Source organism: Podarcis cretensis, assembly GCF_951804945.1.
Source record: "Podarcis cretensis genome assembly, chromosome: 6".
Classification (NCBI taxonomy): domain Eukaryota; kingdom Metazoa; phylum Chordata; class Lepidosauria; order Squamata; family Lacertidae; genus Podarcis; species Podarcis cretensis.
Window position 1 is genome coordinate 48,418,755 of NC_137175.1, and position 18,296 is coordinate 48,437,050.

The window sequence follows — 18,296 nt, forward strand, 5'->3', positions numbered from 1 at the left end:
TAAACTGGAAAACCAAAGAGATTCCTTACTGCTCAGCAGCTTGTACTTTCATTTGTAACTTAAAAAAAAACCAGCAAAAAAGTAAATTCAAATTGTAATTAAACTGAAAAGGTGATCTCTTTCTCATCTCTGTGTATGTAAGGTAAAGGTAAAGGTACCCCTGCCCGTACGGGCCAGTCTTGCCAGACTCTAGGGTTGTGCGCTCATCTCACTCTATAGGCCGGGAGCCAGCGCTGTCCGCAGACACTTCCGGGTCACGTGGCCAGCGTGACAAGCTGCATCTGGCGAGCCAGCGCAGCACAAGGAAACGCCGTTTGCCTTCCCGCTGGTAAGCGGTCCCTATTTATCTACTTGCACCCAGAGGTGCTTTTGAACTGCTAGGTTGGCAGGCGCTGGGACCGAACGACGGGAGCGCACCCCGCCGCAGGAATTCGAACCGCCGACCTTTCGATCGGCAAGTCCTAGGCGCTGAGGCTTTTACCCACAGCGCCACCCGTGTCCCTTCTGTGTGTGTCACACCCCACCCATGGCTTCAAACTTTTTGGAAATGCTATGTCTCTAACCATGACCTTACCATTAACTGGCCCATATAGCTCTCATGCTCTCATGGACCAGCCACTTAGGACTTTGTGTAAGTCAACAAATTTTGGATTTCACAGCTATTGCCTCTTTTTAGAGAGCTCTAAAAGCACCAAACAGTGAAGTGTGTAACAAAAGTTTTAAAATCTCAATCTGCATTTTGAAAAACTAGTGTTTAATTCCATTTTTTACAGCGGGTGGAGGGTAAGGAATTTAATATACTTTTAGCGACCTATGTACCAAAAGGTCACAAATGAAGTCCAATGAAAGGACCTGTGTGTGTGTGTGTGTGTGTACGTGTGTGTACATGTGTGTATATCTATATATACACAACAGTTCACAGACTCTCAGAAGCAGCAGAGAGAGGGAAAATTACTATTTGTTCCACCTTAACAGCCTTCCCCATTTCCTGGATGCTCAAACAAGGCTGGCTCCTCTTTCCTCCTTCCTCCCAGCATGACACAGGCTGAGTAGCTAGAGTAGTAACCAAAACATATCTATCCAATCAACAATGGACAGGGCTACTGATACCCACAGGTGGAGGACTATGCTGCTCTAGTAATTCTAACAAAATGTTGCGAACTGCCCTGTGATCTTCAGATGAAGGGTGGTATACAAAGGTAATGACTGAAATTGCACTTTTGCATGGATTTGGTTGATTTCAGAATGGAGGTGTAACCGTACAGAAGGGCTGAGGAACCTCATGCCCCTACAGACCACTCTGTTTGGCCACACCCCTCATGGGCCCTACTTCACACTCCACGTGTGTTTGCCTGTCTTTGAACTTTCCAGCCATGTGGCACCAGCATCCACTATTCTTTCTGAATTTGCATTTGTCAAAGATTTGACTGATGCCAAAAGCTGTGCAAACTGAGTGAGGCTTGCTGCTCTGTGGCTGCATGTAAAGCTCTGCAAACATGCAGGAGTTCAGAAAAGAGTTTTCCTTAACAATTCAGCATGGTTGCAGCTTTGAAACAGTATAGGGGAGAACAGCAGTGCTTGTTAACGCAGGCACATTTTCTGAGAATACGATGGCAGGACCATGCTAACACTGTTTATCAGTAACAATTAATGGCATTAAACTGCTGTCAGCTGACTATTTTGAGCCTCTTAGAAGGCCAGGCAAGGCAACGTTGAACCGCTTTTCCCTGCCAGCGGACCTGACCCACCCTACAGCAAAGGCCAACCCTGACTGCTTCTATGGTTATTTTTTTGTATATACTACAGCTTCCATCTTTACTGTCTTCTAATTTTGTTTTTAAGGGAAAGTTGGACAGCTAACCTTCTAACTACATGATGCTTTTTAAGAAAAAATAGAAAGAAATAGAGCCACTTACTCAAAAGCAAACTAGGATCATGGTTGGCTGCAGCCACTTGGGCACTATTCTGTAGTCTCTACTATCTTTGATTCACAGATGACCATGGGTGGGATCACAACCCAAGGTTCCTTGCCCAAGTTTGTCCACTGTCCTTTGGATCAATCTATGTCACAGCTCCTTCCTGCTATTACATTCACAGCCCATTGTTGCAACTATGTATCTACAGGTGACAGACACATGTAGGACATGAGACTGACAGTCTTCTCAGTCTTTTAACCTCTTCCTGATGAGCCTGCCAAGGAGGTAAATTAGCACTTCCAAGTGTAGGTGTCTTTGTGATGCAGACCTCTAGAAACTGGGATAAGATTGTCAAACACATTTCTCTAAGCCTGCCTTATCACCATAAAGCTTTGAGACTGGCAACCCTTGTTACCATCAACTGCTGCTTCCTCAGCCCCAAAACTCTCCAGCATTTGTTACAAAAATGTACAGGTTTACCAAATGCTATATTGAGGCTGTTCTTGATGATCTCCATTTCTCAAGATGATTTTTGAGTTTGTTGTCAAAGGCAGTAATTACATAGTGACTTCTGCCTACCAGACTTGTGTAGAATTAATGTGCACAGATCCCCTTGAGTCTTCACATTTACCTAGCTCTTTCCAGTAAACCAGAACTGCTTCCTTCAGAGACCTTGTGAAAAAAACTCACCTTTCTCCCCATCTTCATCACGTTCTCCTTGTAGCATCTTTTCCAGCCCTTCCTCCCATGGGGCTGGATCTCCATTTGGCAAGGTTTTATTCTGTTGCTGGGCCAGCTTTTGCCGGACAGAGTTGATTTCGCGTCTCAAGAGTCGGATGCGGCGAGTTCGGGCGCCACTTGACCTCATGGTGCTCACCATATCCAGCTTTTCCAGTAGCTCCTTCAGCTGTACCTCCAATGAAAGGTGAGCCCGGTTCTCAGGGAGGAGAAGGTTATCAACTGCAATGAGAAGCAAGAATGTGACTAACCCACCATTTAGGTCTCACATTGACTATCATGGTTATTATACAGCTTGTGGCACCTCTTCACTTTCACTTTTGACATCTGAGATGGTTATTTTTAGAACATACCTTATTTCTGTAATTTTAAGTTGTTTTGAACTGTTGTGAATATTGTGTTTTAATTGTTGTAACTCATCCTACAACTTTTGAGCAAAAGGCAGGCAATTAATAAACCTGTTTTTGAACTTCATATAATAAACAGGACATAAGGATTCTTCAAATGAAATGTCAATAATATGTAGGAAAAACACACCACAGAGCCAATGAGAAAGAGAGAGAGATCACATGCTCCGCAGCACACATAGGCAACCTGTGGCCATGGAACACATGTACCCCTCACATACCCCTCACTGTTGTCCTGTATGGCCCACTCCTCCAGTTGTCCCCCATGGTGACTATTCCCACAAACAGCATTGGCCTCAAATTTACTGCAGACATCTCCTGCCCACTATTTTCTGCTTCCTGGTAGACAAATATAGAAAGTGCAGGGTACAGCACCAAGTTGGCATCTATGATCATCTGGCCAGGAAGCAGAAGACACAATACGGAGGGTAGGTCAGTATTGAACCCAGCACGGCAATGAAAGAACAAATGCAAGGGAAGACAGGAGTGGCAAAACAGCAAACAGCATGCACCTCCCTGGCTGATAGACACACTGATTACCATGCTCCTCAGCTGTTTACAGCATCATTCAGATGGGGAGTGGGGGAAGGTGCAAAATGGGATTGGCTCCATAGGATCAATGGGAAATGGAGGTCTATATTAACAAAAAAAATTAAAAGAAAATATTTTGGAGATACTGCCTCCAGAGCAGTTTCTTAAATTATTGTCTTTCTTTGCACATATGGAGGTTTTTAATCTTCTTTCTCCTTAATGGTCTTTTATTTTTAAATACAAAAATTCCTAATGGAAACTCACCATCCTCCCAAGAAAAACGATAAAAATCTTCTGTCTTTGGCGATTCAGGCAAGTGAATCCCCACTTGGGGATCATAGCCAATAGTCTCAGCTTGCCGCCGTGCATGGCGCAATATTGCCCCTCCGAGGTCTCTCAGCCGGACAGCCGCTCGATGGAAAATGGTGTCTTTAGAATTATACCTCATGCAGTTGGTAAGAATAAGGTTAAAGTCCTCCTCAAACTCATCCAGTGTCCGGTACTGGTGGGACTCCAGCTTCCGCCTCATGGTAGAAAAATCCATTGGCTTGGAAATGAATTCCAGGTAATCTGGAACCTAAACATATAAAACCTGTACAATTACAAAAATCATTTACTAGCCAACCAGGGCATATCCATCACAAGCACTCTAAATGCCCTCTCACTGGCACTGGGGCAGTGCATAAATGCACAGTGATTTCATCCGGTTAAGTCCTATCCCATTCAGCCCCAGCAAATAAATAACCCTGCTGAGAAGCAAAAGCAAACTCCCTCAGAAAAAGTGCTCTAGTCTACCTGGTTGGGGAATCCTCTGTATAAGAACCTTTGAGGAAGTCCTTAATTTATACAAGAACAGAGCAAGTATGCCTTGAACAGTCCAGACTGGTCTTGCTTTTTGAGAGTTACATTTTGCAGGCATTCAAATGAGCAGTTCTTTAAGTCAAATCTAACTGCACTTCTAGGTAAAGTACTTGCCTCACTCAGCTTTACAGGTTCTGCAAAGATCTGGGCTGGATCCTTTTCCTGTAGAAGATCCAGTGTTGTCCGCAGCAGCACGTTGAAAGGTGTGAGCTGCAACTCCATAGCAGCTTGCTGAACCTTTACCTGAAAACCACAGAATCAGAGTTGGAACGGATCCCAAGGGTCATCTAGTTCAACTGCGGGCAATGCAGGAATGACAGCTAAAAGCAGCACACCTCAGAGATACTAATGATAGAAAATAGCATTTCCTGTAGGCAAACCTTGTAAACTGCAGAAACTATAAATGCTGGTTTTGATAAAACCAACTAACTAGAGGCTAAAAGGATAACAGGATATACAACAAGCAGGGCTGGCCCTACCATTAGGCAAAACTAGACAGACGATTTTGAACGTCATGAACAACAAATAAGTGTGTTATTGAATCTATTACTTCTAGTGGCAAATGTCTCAATAACAATATCATGGGCCAGATAAACTACAAGTTAGTTAGTTTTATATATATATATATATATATATATATATATATATATATATATTCTTTTAATGATCCAGCTGTATTTATTCATGTGTTTTTAAAATGGTTATGAAATGAAGAAAACTGACCTGATCTATATAGGAATGCAGTTTAATTGTAGCATTTGCAGTTGAGATGGCTAACTTGAGGCCAACAGGCCAGATATGGCCCACCAAGCCATAGAAAATTGCCCACGTCTGGTCAGGAGATAAATATCCCTGTCTGTTCTTTACACAGTAATCTCTAAAGTGGAGATAAATGTGATATCTACTCATCAGAATATAAAATCCCTTTGACTGCTTTTTAGAGACCTCTTCTAAAGAGATCTTCTCTAAAGAGCAAGCAAAGGGATCTTTCTTCTCTGATCTCAACACTAAGCACTTTAGCTCTGTGATCTTAGATACAGATATGGAGATAAAGTTTAATCTGGCAGTCAGAGAAATATTTGAGCTCCAATCGCAGTGCTAAGCACCACAGCACTGAAATCAGAGAAAGTTGTCTTCCAGCTCTTTAATACTAAGAGATAGCATTTCCCCCTCAACTTCACTCCAGCACTAGGGGGAAAGGGGGCAGGGAAAAGCTGCCATTTAATTTTAAAGTGCCAGTGAATGTGTTTGTGTGTGTGTGTATGCACATGTGTGCATACACACACACACACACACACACACAGTTTGTCCAATAAGAGATAGGAATCTGACTCATTTCAGAATCTTTTTTTGACTGTAATCCTGTGCACACGTATTTAGGTGTAAGGCCCACTGAATGCAATGCAGCTTGATTCTGAATAAGCATACTTAGGATTGCATGGGTGTTTTGTTTTTTGTTTTGTTTTAACACTAAAATGGCAATCACTCCACATCCAGGCCACCTTAGCAGCTCTAATCAAAGGCATTAAATAATGTCCATCTCATTGGGAGTGTAAACAGTTGTACAGATCATCAGGTCATGCTCATACCAACCTGCTCACGTTTCAGTTTTTCACGCTTACGAATTAATTCAATGAGCAGCCGTGCCCTTTCCAAGTCATGCCGCAGTTTTTGCCAGTACTTCAGTTCCTCCTTCACTGCACCAGTCTTCTCATCATGCTCTTTCTGTAAAATGGGAGATTTTTCTTTCTTTCTTTTTTAATGGTACCTGATCTCTCTTCATATCTCTCCTGATTCACCAATCTCTTCATATTTACAGTTATTCACAGTCAGTCTTTAACTAGATCATAGAATCTAAGCACCTTTTGAGTCCTAAGCATAGATTGACTATCTAAAGAAGTCCAACCAACGTTCTGAGTATGTTCTGGGAATGTTTTAACCATACCCACTGACATTCTTTAACTTCTCAAATATGTGTTGCTACTTCATACCTGTGGTATAACCGAGAGCGAGGCTCCATTGTTTTTGGCCTTTTGACAAAGGATGGCACTGTGTCATCAGTGGCACAGGAGGAACAGAATGGCAGTAACACCCTCCTGGTGGTGGCAGCACTGTGCACACCAGGACTGTGTTCACCAGGACTCGTGGGGTGGAGAGCTACAGGTTGATGGCAGAAGCTTGCCTCTGGTGCAGACACACATACACAACAATGATGACGCCAACAGAGTGCTCCCTCGACCTTGCCCCCACCCCATCTTTGTCCTAGTGAACACAGTGGCACCACCACCAGGAGGGCATCACTGCTGCTCTCCCCCCTCCTCCCCCCCCCCAACCTCGCACACGGCTGCAGCTCTCTAGCAAAGTCACTCAAAAAATGTTATGGGGCACAGCAAACGTCAAGAACCGATTCTGTGTAAAGAAAATAGTAAAGAGTATGCCTAGCTCAAAAGGACTAGACCACAAACAGTAAATCAGTGGGTACAGTCTTTGGCCCTGACAACTAAGGAAAAGTGATCTCCACAGTGCTGATTGTTTCTAAGGTAAAGACAGATGTAGTGTTTTACACAGGAAAAAAAAACAATGTGGATAAAATCCATTGATAACCATCTACAAGATAAAAACAATGGGATGTGGTTTCAAAGGAAGGAACTGTTAAGAGAATTTTCAGGAGCTAGGCATAGATCATTGGTGGCTTGGCTTTACGCTATGTGGAATAATACAAAAATTGCATGCTGCAAAACCTCTATTACAATCACAATAGTTATTATTCATGGACAACTCTACTAAAGGAAGATTTTGAAATTCCATTTCTATACTTCGAAAAAATTCCCGAAATGAACTACCCTCCTACTTTTTTTAGCTAGCAGTAGCTACTCCATCCAAGGACATTTTTCATCCATGTATCCCAGAAGCTTCCCTAATTAGTTCATGTAACACTATTCTCTCATGGTATTTCAGGGTTCAGTAAAATGTCAATGATGCCACAATCATACCTGTTCTGCATTTCTTTGGGACTGTAGATGAGAGTGCAGACGCCGTATAAGAGGAACACCGTTTCTTGACTGACGCTTTAAAAGCCAGTAGTTGTGCAGTCGCTGCATAAACTGATTCTTTCTCTGGAAGGCGAGACCACTGCAGATTTTATTCAGTCTAGGGAAAACAAAAGCATCAAGCAATTTCATCACATATTAAACCCAACTTCAGATTCCAGAAGACCAGTGTTAACACATGGAAACCCCCACTTTAGCAAAACAGTGCCTAATTTTCTAACATCACATTACATGTTAGGAATTATATAAGTAACTCAAGTTCATCAGAGGCTTTTCAACTGTGAAATTGCTACTCTGTAATAAACAGCTCCACAGCTCCAATTAAGCAATAGCAACAGCAAAATGGGCAACACCCAGCCATCAGCTTAGCTCAAATGGACCAAATTAATTCAGAGGTTTAGCACAAGTGATTACTCCAGTCACTTTCATATAATCACTTAAATGCATTACTAATATAAACACTAAGCAACAAACACAACTGTAGATAGAGGTTACAATCCCGCTCCAAGTTAAACTGTCACAATCCCATTGAAGTCAATGGGATAAGCCAAAACTCAGACCATAAATTGCAAATTTTCTTCGTTTTCCACCTTCAACAATTTGTGCCTGCACTTTATTTCCTAACGTAATTAAACAAAGCATTTGCTGAAACAGCCGCAGGGCATAAAAGATGCCACCCAATTGGAAAACAGGAGAAAAATGCTGGGCTAGTTCACTGATCAACATGGAAACATAAGCCAGAACGGTTTCACCACTCACCGGTATGAAGGGATCTGTGCAACCATCAGCAAAGGGGCAGAAGAACAGGCTTCCTTTTTTACCTTCTGCTTCAATTTCACTTTGTTCTTGCTCTTGGGAGTGCCCCCATCTACTGTCTCGTTCCTTGAAACATCCTCCTCTCCCTTGTGAACAGTAGTTGTGTGCCCCTTCTTCACTGTGCCAGGAGGGGAATGTGCCTCGCAATAAGCAGTCTTGCGCACAGTAAACGTTGTGCCATTGAGGCTGGTCTCCCTCATGGGCTCAATCTTCATGAAGAGACCAGCCCTCTGGGCACAGGTGACATGGAAGGCTGTGTAGCAGTTCACCTTGTGACACTGGATGGCTGCTCCCATGCCCTTCTGCTTGCAGATGTAGCAAGTGAGCTTCCAGCGAGCTGGTGGGATATTTTCTATCCCCTCAATGGGCTCCAGAAACACAGTGTTTGCAAAACAGACTTCTGGGATCCAGATGGCACAAACAACATGGGCCCAGTGACCATCACTGGTCTGCTTGAAGGCTCCACCCTTGTTTGGGCACAAAACACAATCAACTGGGCGGGAAGGGGACTGTAGGCAGCAGCGACAAAGCCATTGCCCCTCAGGGATGTAGGGCACTCCATAGCATTCTTGGTGCACAGCCAAGTTACAAATGTCACAAAACAAAATGACGTTGCTGTTATGGCATTCATCATCCATGCAAACACAGCAAACGGCATCTTCATCTATTAGAGTCTGCTGGGGCCCATTGTTGCGGCTCTCCAGGTATGACTCCTTCTCCAACCGATCTACTAGCAATTCAAAAGTCTCAGCAGAAACTGACCCATAGCCATCGTTCTTCCTTTTCTCATTGATCATGTCAAGCCATGCCAGATCTTCCTCATCCATATCATACTCCACTTCAGCATCAACATCCTCAGGTGGCTTCTCAATGTACTGATAGTATGCTGAAGGCAGGGCTGGAGCATCTGGTTGGCTCAAGGAATCAATCATCCGAAAGCTGGGCTGTGGTAGGTGGAATGATGTCCCAGGAGCGTGTTTTGTGCATGTCTCCCTTTTTTTGCCTTTACACTGAGTTTTCTTTGATTTTGAAGGAAACAGTGGCTGCTCACTGTTTTCTTTGTTACTGTTGCATTCTGTGATGTCCTGGGCAGTCAGTTCATCCTCTGTGATGATCTTTAGAGGATCGTAAATGCTGATGCGATGGAGACGCCCATCAATATCAACTTCGACTATCCGCTGGGCCTGGGCATAGGTCAGAGTCTCTCGCGTGGGTGAGCATTTCAAGCTATATGGTGAAGGAGAACGTCTCCCTTCTAGGGTCTGTCGGGACCTCCTCCGAGGTTTCCTCATAGCAGCAACTCAAAAAACCCTGCAGAATAGTCCAAAAGAAAAATAACATAAACATGAGCAGCATAAATTTCAGGGGCAACAAGGTCTAACTTCAACTGATTAATTGGTTAAAGTTAATTTTAACTAAGAGGGCTGAGAAATAGGAGCATACCTGTTTATTTGGCAACTACTTTGTTTGTGGGAATAAAAAAGAAAGAAAATGAAGCCTTTTAACAATGAGTGGTAGACAGATTTGGCTTATCTCACACTTCAGTTTCTCAAAAAGGCACCTATCCTGAGGTAACTTAGGTAATGTTCATTCTGAAAAGTATTTAAACTGAATTGACTGTTCTGTTAAAAAAACAAAATTTAACCAAGTACAAATTCTTTAAGAAACAGTTAGCCCTAAACATTAGGCTATCCTGAATATGAATCCTTAGATTCTTTTCTTCTTTCTACTAAAGTGTCTTATAATGTTTTAGCATTATAGGAGTCATTCACAGAACCAACAAGACAAAGATATCATAAGAAAGCAGCTAGGAAGGCTAGACACAGAAAACTTGTAGAAGAGAACCTGGAAGCAAAGAAAACCCAATAATAAACAAGGAGGTTGAAAATGAAGAAATGGATCAAAAGAAGAATTTAATTTGGAAACACAAACACAAACCCAAGCAAAGTAGTAAAATAAAGGAGCTAAATATCAGCCTGTCTCTTCTAATGAACTAAGATTCTGAAACACAGAATGCAAAGCAGCACATGAATGCAAACTAAAAAGATAAATTTGGGCTGGGGCCTTATCTCTTAGTGCACTTTTGGGTGTGTGAAACTTTAAATTAGTGGATACCTAATTTGCTGTAAGCCATCTGCACTTTACATTTAAAGCTGTATCATACCACTTTAAACAGGCATGGTTTCCCTCTGAGAATTCTGGGAAGTGAAGCATGTTAAGGGTGCTGAGAGGTGTTAGGAGAGCCCTATTCCCCTCACAGAGCTACAATTCCCAGAGTGGTTTAACAAGCGGTCCCTCTCCCCAGGAAACACTGGCAACTATAGCTCTAGAGAGGGAAATCGGTCACTGCATAATGTTAACCTAAAATGGAATCAAAAGCTTCCATAGTTTCCTTGCAGTCACATCATGGAGGGAGGGGGCACATGATTGTGAGATACTAAGTGTGTACAAACCAAGCATTGATTTGGAATTGCACTCTTGGACAGAATTTAACTTACAGTTGAGGGAAATGTTTGAAAAGGCAAACATGTATTATATGTGCAAATACGAAAGACAAAACCTTTTGCCCTCCCATCACCCAATTTTCTTTTTGGCGTGATTCTTTTAAACCCGCCCCCCAACCCAATAACTATTATAATGCATGCCTTCAATGGTCAACTTTCTCTATATTTCCTACATTTGCATATTCTTCTTAAACTGTGACAATGTTTTACATTTATTCCTATTGTGTAATTATTTTTGAAACATTCAATAAAAAAGCATTTAAAGAAAAGAGAAAAAGTCAGGCCCTTTCTCCTAGGCCCTCTGTGTAACTGTATGCCAGGAATAAATTTAACAAATGGCAGTTTTCCAAACATGGAAATGCAACAATTGAAATCCATACCTATTGTATAGGTCTTAGTGGCATAGAACAAAGTAACAATACTTGAGTTAAGATAAACATGTATTCTTAAAGACATAATTGAGAATCTACATTTCCCCTTTGGTTACAAAATATGAGCCTTCAGACTGCATCTGCTACATTTTTTCCAAAGGCTATCATTTGAGAAGGATGAGAATTCTAAAACTACTTGTTCTGGAGATGATGTAGCTTAAGTCAGAGAGGCTACTTCATGGATGAAGCAACTTTAAAACTAACGTATTTTTCGCCCTATAGGACGCACTTTTTCCCCTCCAAAAATGAAGGGGAAATGTGTGTGCGTCCTATGGGGCGAATGCAGGCTTTCGCTTAAGCCTGGAGAGCGAGAGGGGTCGGTGCCCACTGACCCCTCTTGCTTTCCAGGCTTCAGGAAGCTCTGCGCAACCCTTGGGAGACTGGCTCGAAGACGCGCGGGCTCCGAAGGGTTGCGCAGAGCTGCCTGCGCTCCCGGGGGTCGCTCAGCTCTGCGCGACCCTACAGAGCCCGAAGCCGCGCCGGGCTCCAAAGCGTTGCGCAGAGCTGCCTGCATTCTGAAGCCTGGGGCGCGCTAAAGAGCACGCCCGGGCTTCACGCAGCTCTCCGCAAGCCTGGGGAGACGGCGCGGCTCCCTAGGCTTGCAGATAGCAGGCTGTTCTGGGGGTTGGGGTCGGGGGAAGCTCAGGCTTCCCCCGCGCCAGCCCCGCGGCTGGGGGGGAAATAAAAAAAAAATTATTTCCCCCCCCCCATAAAAACTAGGTGCGTCCTATGGGGCGTTGCGTCTAATGGGGCAAAAAATACGGTACTTTTTTTAAAACCTGGGGAAAAGAGAGACTGTTGCGCTTCCTGCTCAGTTTCTGTTTGCATTGTTTTGTCCTTTCCTCAATGAATAAGCACCCTTAATCATGCCCAGATTTCATTGGATGCAAGGAAGGGATATTGTCCATGTCTTCTGTTCTGAACAGAGAAAAGGTACAAAGAGGTACAGTGGTAGCTGATGTAGGTGATCTTTTCCATTGATGGGGGGCCAATGGTAGCCTCGCCAATACCATTTTGTGGTCCTGTGTCTTCCGCTCCTTTAAATGTGGCAGCTACTTTTTGTTAAGCTATGCCTCACAACAGTCACTTATTGTTATATCCCACCCAAGGCAGCCATTTATTGACTAGTGCATTGCACTTTCTCAAAACTCCCAATGCCTCCACTGGTCCCTGAATGTTGGTGACCTGTGGAATAAGTGGTAGTGACTTGCTTAGGGCTACCCAGTAAGCTTCATAGCTGAGCATATACTGTATTTGAATATTGGAGTCTTATGTTCAAGCCTAATACTTTTAAACACAGAGCAATGCTACATTAGCGGGAGAAATAATGCTACATATATCATCTTTTGAAAATGCTAATGAGAATGAATCAGTTCATGTAGAAAGAGAAAGAAGTTCTCGGTGTTTGACTCTGATAGTTTACTGACAGGTGGCTGGAAAAATAACTTTTAAATAAACAAACATATAGAAGAACATTGAAACAAATTATAATAGTCAATGTGGCTACTCCACAAACTGCTTCTAGCCCACTGGTTCAGTTGTGTAGTGTACATATGGCCTGCACTGCTCTATAGAAATAAAAATATAAACATTTATTATATAAATATAAAAATAATTATATAAATATAAAGTAGTGTGCAATCAAAGCTCCTTGTGGTTGTTATGTGGGCTGTTTTGCTCTGTTGTTATGGTATATGTATTTATGTTTTAAATGTATTGTAAGTTGCTTGAAGATCTTCAGGTAACAAGTGATCAACAAGTTAATAATAGTCATGATATTATTATTATTATTATTATTATTATCATGTCAGTAGATTTTTTCATACTGCGCAGAACCAATTTTAGATTGAAAAAGTGCATTAGCATATGAAAAGGGGGAGATGGAATATATGTATCAAGTCAACATCATGATGTATTAATATTGACTAATGCATGTATTCCATCTTCCCTTTTAAAGAAATGAGTTTTGAGAAATCAGTATTTTCTCCAGGGGATGGAGCAAGCATTCCATTTATACGGGATGGAGGGATGTGAAGGACTCTGAGCATTGTATTTTGAGCAGGGAAGGCCAATGATAGTTTCCTGGAGAAAGTTTCCTTAAAAGAATCAAGTCTATGTGGAGTTTTTTGAGGGACAATAGGAAGGGAAAGAGAGTGGGAAGGGAGGAAATGGGGATGAGGAATCTGTGAAAGGAAAATAAGGTCCCAGTCCATGTTGCTTTTCAGGGCTGCTTTCACCCTAGAGCCCTTAGGTGCACAGTTTCCTCTAATTAGCTGGAAAAGGAATTAAAGCAGAGTGTCCATACAGAGCTTGCATATAGCACTATATTACCAAGCAATGGCCTTCCCCATAACCAAATTCTCCTATGTTCCATCACAATTAAGTTCTATTTAAAACAAAGGTCCCTGACAACTTCAGTTCAAAGTTTATTGCTTGTTGTTTCTGCTAGTTTTATTGCTTCCTGTTGATCCCAGCTGGGAAACAAGTTATAAAGGGCCTGCTAATTGCCCCTTAAATAGCTTGCTTTAATTGCCCCTTTTTGTGAAACATTTCATTTCTCAGTGCTTCCTATCTCCAAAGCACCCCCCTGTGTGTTCAGAGTGGACTTAGCATATGGTTTTGCCTTTCAAAGTAACATCTGCAGAAACACACATAAGCAGAAGTGGGACTGCAGCAAGCTAGAATGGGAGGAGAGAATCATTCCTCTCACCAGGGTCAAGATAAAAAATTCCACCCCCAAAGCTGCTATTAGCCTCAGGGGGACATTTCCCTATTAGGGCTAACAGTACATTTGTAGGTGATTTTAATCAGGACCATAAAAGCGGAGGGAGGAAGGGATAATTAAACTCTCCTTCTCCAGATGACATGTTCCCAATCCTGCTCAGGGCCCCCTGAAACTACTACTTTGAAAGGCAAAACTAGACACATTAAATCAATTAAGGGCATGGCAGAGACATAGTCCCATAGTGCATCCCTTATCATCTGAGTTATACTTTCCCTCCCAGGGATTTATATACTGTTTCTATACAACTGTGATTAGGTACAAAGTTTGTTTGAATACTATGCTCCACCGTGGCAGAGGAGACAGAGTCGGTAGCCAATGATTTTGGGGTTCAATTAGTGTTTTTTACTTACACCACTTCAGACATCAGTGTAACATTAGAACAGTGTGTTGGAGTTAGCAGCATAGCATTTTCTGTATATCTGATTCTCTTCTGTCATGCACTCAACCTTGGCCCATTTTGGTGAATCCACTGGTAAAGTTCTGCTGGCAGTTCAAGTATGCTGGTGTGAAACTGCACCAGTGCTATTTCTATTGGCACAGCCTTAAAATGGCAGAGCAGAAGGCAGCCCTGTATCAGGAGATTTTTTATGTTTGTTGTTTTTATTATGTTTTTAGATAAGCTGTGAGCCACCCAGAGTGGCTGGGGAAACCCAGCCAGATGGGAGGGGTATGAATAATAAAATTATTACTATTACTATGTCCTATGATTCTCAAGTCATAGTATTATGCCATAATGTTCTGCTTCCATTATGTTCCACTTGCATATTTGTAAGAAGGCAGTTGTGTTGTAAAAGTGCCTCCTCTGCAATAAATACAAAATTTAGCTTAGTGGATTGCCTATGAAGACATATTTTCTATTCTCATGTTAAAACACTAAAGATGCCAGCTGGTTACAGAAGACAGAAACCACTTTGTTTTACATTCTCTTGATTTTCAGTATTCAAATTATTCAACCTTTATGCTAAATCAGCACTTGCTGGATTCCCCCCACCCCCACTGATTTACAACCATAAACCAATTATTTCATAGAATCATAGAATTGTAGATTTGGAAGGGACCGCAAGTGTTATCTAGTCCAAGCATCTGCAATACAGGAATCTCTACTAGATCACACATGACAGATGGCCAGTCAACCTCTGCTTAAAAACCTGCAAGGAAGGAGAGCCCACCACCTCTCATTGGAACAGCTCTTACTGTCAGGAATTTTTTTCTTGGTATTTTGTTGGATCTACTTTCTTGTAACTTAAATCCATTGGTTTGGGTCCCAGCCTCTGGAGCAAGAGAAAACAAGCTTGCTCCATCCTCCTTGTGACAGCCCTTTAGATATTTGAAGATAGCTATCATCTCCTCAGTCTCTTCTTACCAGGCTAAACATACCCATTTTCATCAACCCTTCCTCATAAGGCTTGGTTTTCAGACCCTTTATCATTTCATTTTCTTTCTTACACCTCTCTCCTCTGATGCCATGCTACTCTTCTTACAAGGCCACATTATAGCAATAAACTTTGTGGACTTAGTACAAACTCCTCTGCACGGGAGCCAATTCCTAGGGGCTGAGGTCCCTTCAGCCCCCACCCCAAAGAAAATATTTGAGGGGGCTGGTCTTCCCAAGGTTGATGAGTATGGCCATTCAAATGGTGCATGTGTGCTATGCCATGTGATCGATTATGTGGGGCAGGGCTTGCCCCCCAAATATTTTGTTCAAGTTGGCACCCCGTCACTCTATGATACTCTAGCAGTGTCTTCCTTCGCAAGGTACATCCAACACCTCACCTTCCTAAAACAGCTTTACCTTTCCTCCACACTTTTCAAGACTTCACCCTTGCCTATTGCTAATATTTGCCACTTATCAAGAGACTAGAGCCCTTTAGCACTTTCACCAAGGCCCCAATCTGCACTATACATTTAAAGCAGTATCATGCCACTTTAAGCACTCATGGCTCCCCTCAAGTATCCTGGGAACCGTAGTTTGTTAAGGGTGCTGAGAGTTGTTAGGAGACCCCTATTCTACTCACAGCGCTACAGTCTGCGGAGTGGTTTAACAATAAACCCGTCTTCTGAGGGAACTCTGGGAACTGTAGCTCCATGAGGCTAAGAACACTTAGCATCAGATTCTTGGGAGGAAGCCATGAAAGTGCTATGATACTGCTTAAAGTGTAAATAGATGGAACCTATGTTTCTGTGCATGCTAGCCACCATCTCCAAATGTCCCTAAACAACAATCCATGTAATTTTTATGCTTTTGCTATTTGTCTTCAAGTTAGTCTTTTCTAGTTTCAGTAATACAATAATCTTCCCCCAATTCATAAAACACTGGGTTCCTCTCTTCCCACATGCCATTATTCCTTATTCCTATCATGCATATGCTGAATTAAAGACAAAGAATTCATTACACATGATCCAATGAAAACTATGCCAAAGCTCTGGCCACATGTTGATGAGTGAGATTTAACTAGCACCATTATATTCAACAGATTATTGCACCATTATCTATATTAGTTTGTGCTTCTGACAGCTAAGCTGGTATGATAACCCAGAATGTTCAGTTGCTCAAGAAACCCAACTGTTTGCTGAATAGATTTTGGGAAGGGATAGGTAGTTGTCAGTTTGGCTATGATTAAGACTTTAAACAGGCTGACTGAGAAGTCCAGGAACATAGGAAATATAAACAATAAGGGTAGGCAATAGATGGAGAAATAGGAATCTGAAGGAAAGCTAAATGAATAATGAGGCTTGAGGGCAAAGGGCAGATGAGACAGAAAAATGAGGTAAGAATGGGCTAATCAGAAAGTGAGCTATGAAAAATTTCACAGTGCTTAATATCAGAAGAAAGAAAGAGAAAGGAGTGTTAAGAAGGCTGGTCAAAAAGCAGGGAAGCTAAATTAAATTGCACAAAGGAGGAACTGGGCTGAAAAGCAGGGACCTGATGAAACAAGTGACTGAAGAGAAGGCAGAGCCACGGAAAAAACAAAATTAGGGCAAAACTACACATAGCACTAAGATGCAGAAGAAGCAGTACTCCCTTAGCCTGAATAAAGTGGCCAGGCATGAGAGGAACTAAGGAGGCATGGGGTTGCTGAGCCTGGAGAACCATATAAATAAGTCTACAAAGTTACTAGCTTGCTAACAAATTCAAAACCTGTACAGTACTGTAGTTCCATGTTAGCTGTAGCCATGAAGGAAGGTCCTCCCAAGCCAATATGAAAACAAGCACTACTGGCTTCTTGATGGGTTATTTTAAAATGTGCTTTCTACCAGGTAGACTGGCAGAAGAAGGAGAGAGTGATATGTCCCATGCCACTCACTCACCTTCATGGAAATCCTGATACTGTAGTCTTTGACTATTAAGTGAGTAGTTAAATGCAAGGTTTATAGCCTAACAGGGGGATTCCTCCAGTTGTGATTTCTACTGTTAATGGAATATTGTGATCTAGCAACCCTAAGGGAGGAATAAGCAATGGGTAGTGTGGTAAATAGGCAAGTGAAGAATTGATAGATGAATTAAGAAAAATAAAATGTGGATCTAATTAATGGAGACATTTGTTTTGATTATCAATTATAGAAATCAATGAATGCTGTTAATGAAAAAATATATATTAAACATTACAGTAGATAAAATATTCTGTTAAACAGAAGGTTCTTAATCTTTCTTGGAGAATATATTAGGTTTTAAAGAAACATAATCTAATCTCAAAATAGTGTTCATGGGAGTTGGATGTAATCTAGGTTTATATTTATATTTACTTTTGTAATACAGCTTGGTGTGGAAATTTTAAAAATTAGAGGGGGGGAGCAATTGGGCTAAACTGCCAATACTGATTTGAACAAATCAACCAGTTCTTTGGCTGTGGACTTATAGTTTATATTCAGTAAATTAACTCTTCAGTTCTGGGGCAGGGACATCCTGCAATAGACAAAAAAATAAAATAATAGAGGGAAATGCACTTTGTTGTACTGTGCTCTTCTCCCACTTCAGCAGCAGCAGCCTAAGCAATGGAAAAGTACAGCCAATGAAGGGATTGTCTTGCATTAAGGTGAACAAACTCTATCCTTCAGTGGAGGAGGCCCCTATTCAAGAGTTGCATCTTATGCCTCAGGAAAAACGACCCTGTTGCCACTATGAACTTAAAGGCTGGAATAAGTTCCAAGTGGACAACTTTCTTGCTCCTAGTCTATGGATCACATCTAATCAGTATAAACTAACAAAACATCTCTCACTACCCCTCTCAGCAGCAGATAACATTTTAATCTGCCTTT

The 18,296-nt window shown here is 41.9% G+C and overlaps 1 protein-coding gene across 5 annotated transcripts in view; it reads right to left on the bottom strand.

The window, feature by feature from the left end:
- BRPF3 (bromodomain and PHD finger containing 3) overlaps nt 1–18,296 on the bottom strand; it is a 36,158-nt gene that overhangs the window by 15,171 nt on the left and 2,691 nt on the right. For 4 of the 5 annotated variants that reach the window (XM_079980610.1, XM_079980608.1, XM_079980612.1 and 1 more), the window contains exons 2-7: nt 8,263–9,630; nt 7,447–7,603; nt 6,047–6,178; nt 4,568–4,696; nt 3,857–4,169; nt 2,607–2,876 (exon numbers count right to left, since the gene is read on the bottom strand). In XM_079980610.1, the coding sequence (XP_079836736.1) occupies nt 2,607–2,876; nt 3,857–4,169; nt 4,568–4,696; nt 6,047–6,178; nt 7,447–7,603; nt 8,263–9,611 (2,350 nt within the window). In that variant the 5' untranslated portion in view covers nt 9,612–9,630. Of the gene's footprint in view, nt 1–2,606; nt 2,877–3,856; nt 4,170–4,567; nt 4,697–6,046; nt 6,179–7,446; nt 7,604–8,262; nt 9,631–17,348; nt 17,370–18,296 lie in introns of those variants that run through there. The other variant, XM_079980609.1, reaches the window with a different exon arrangement.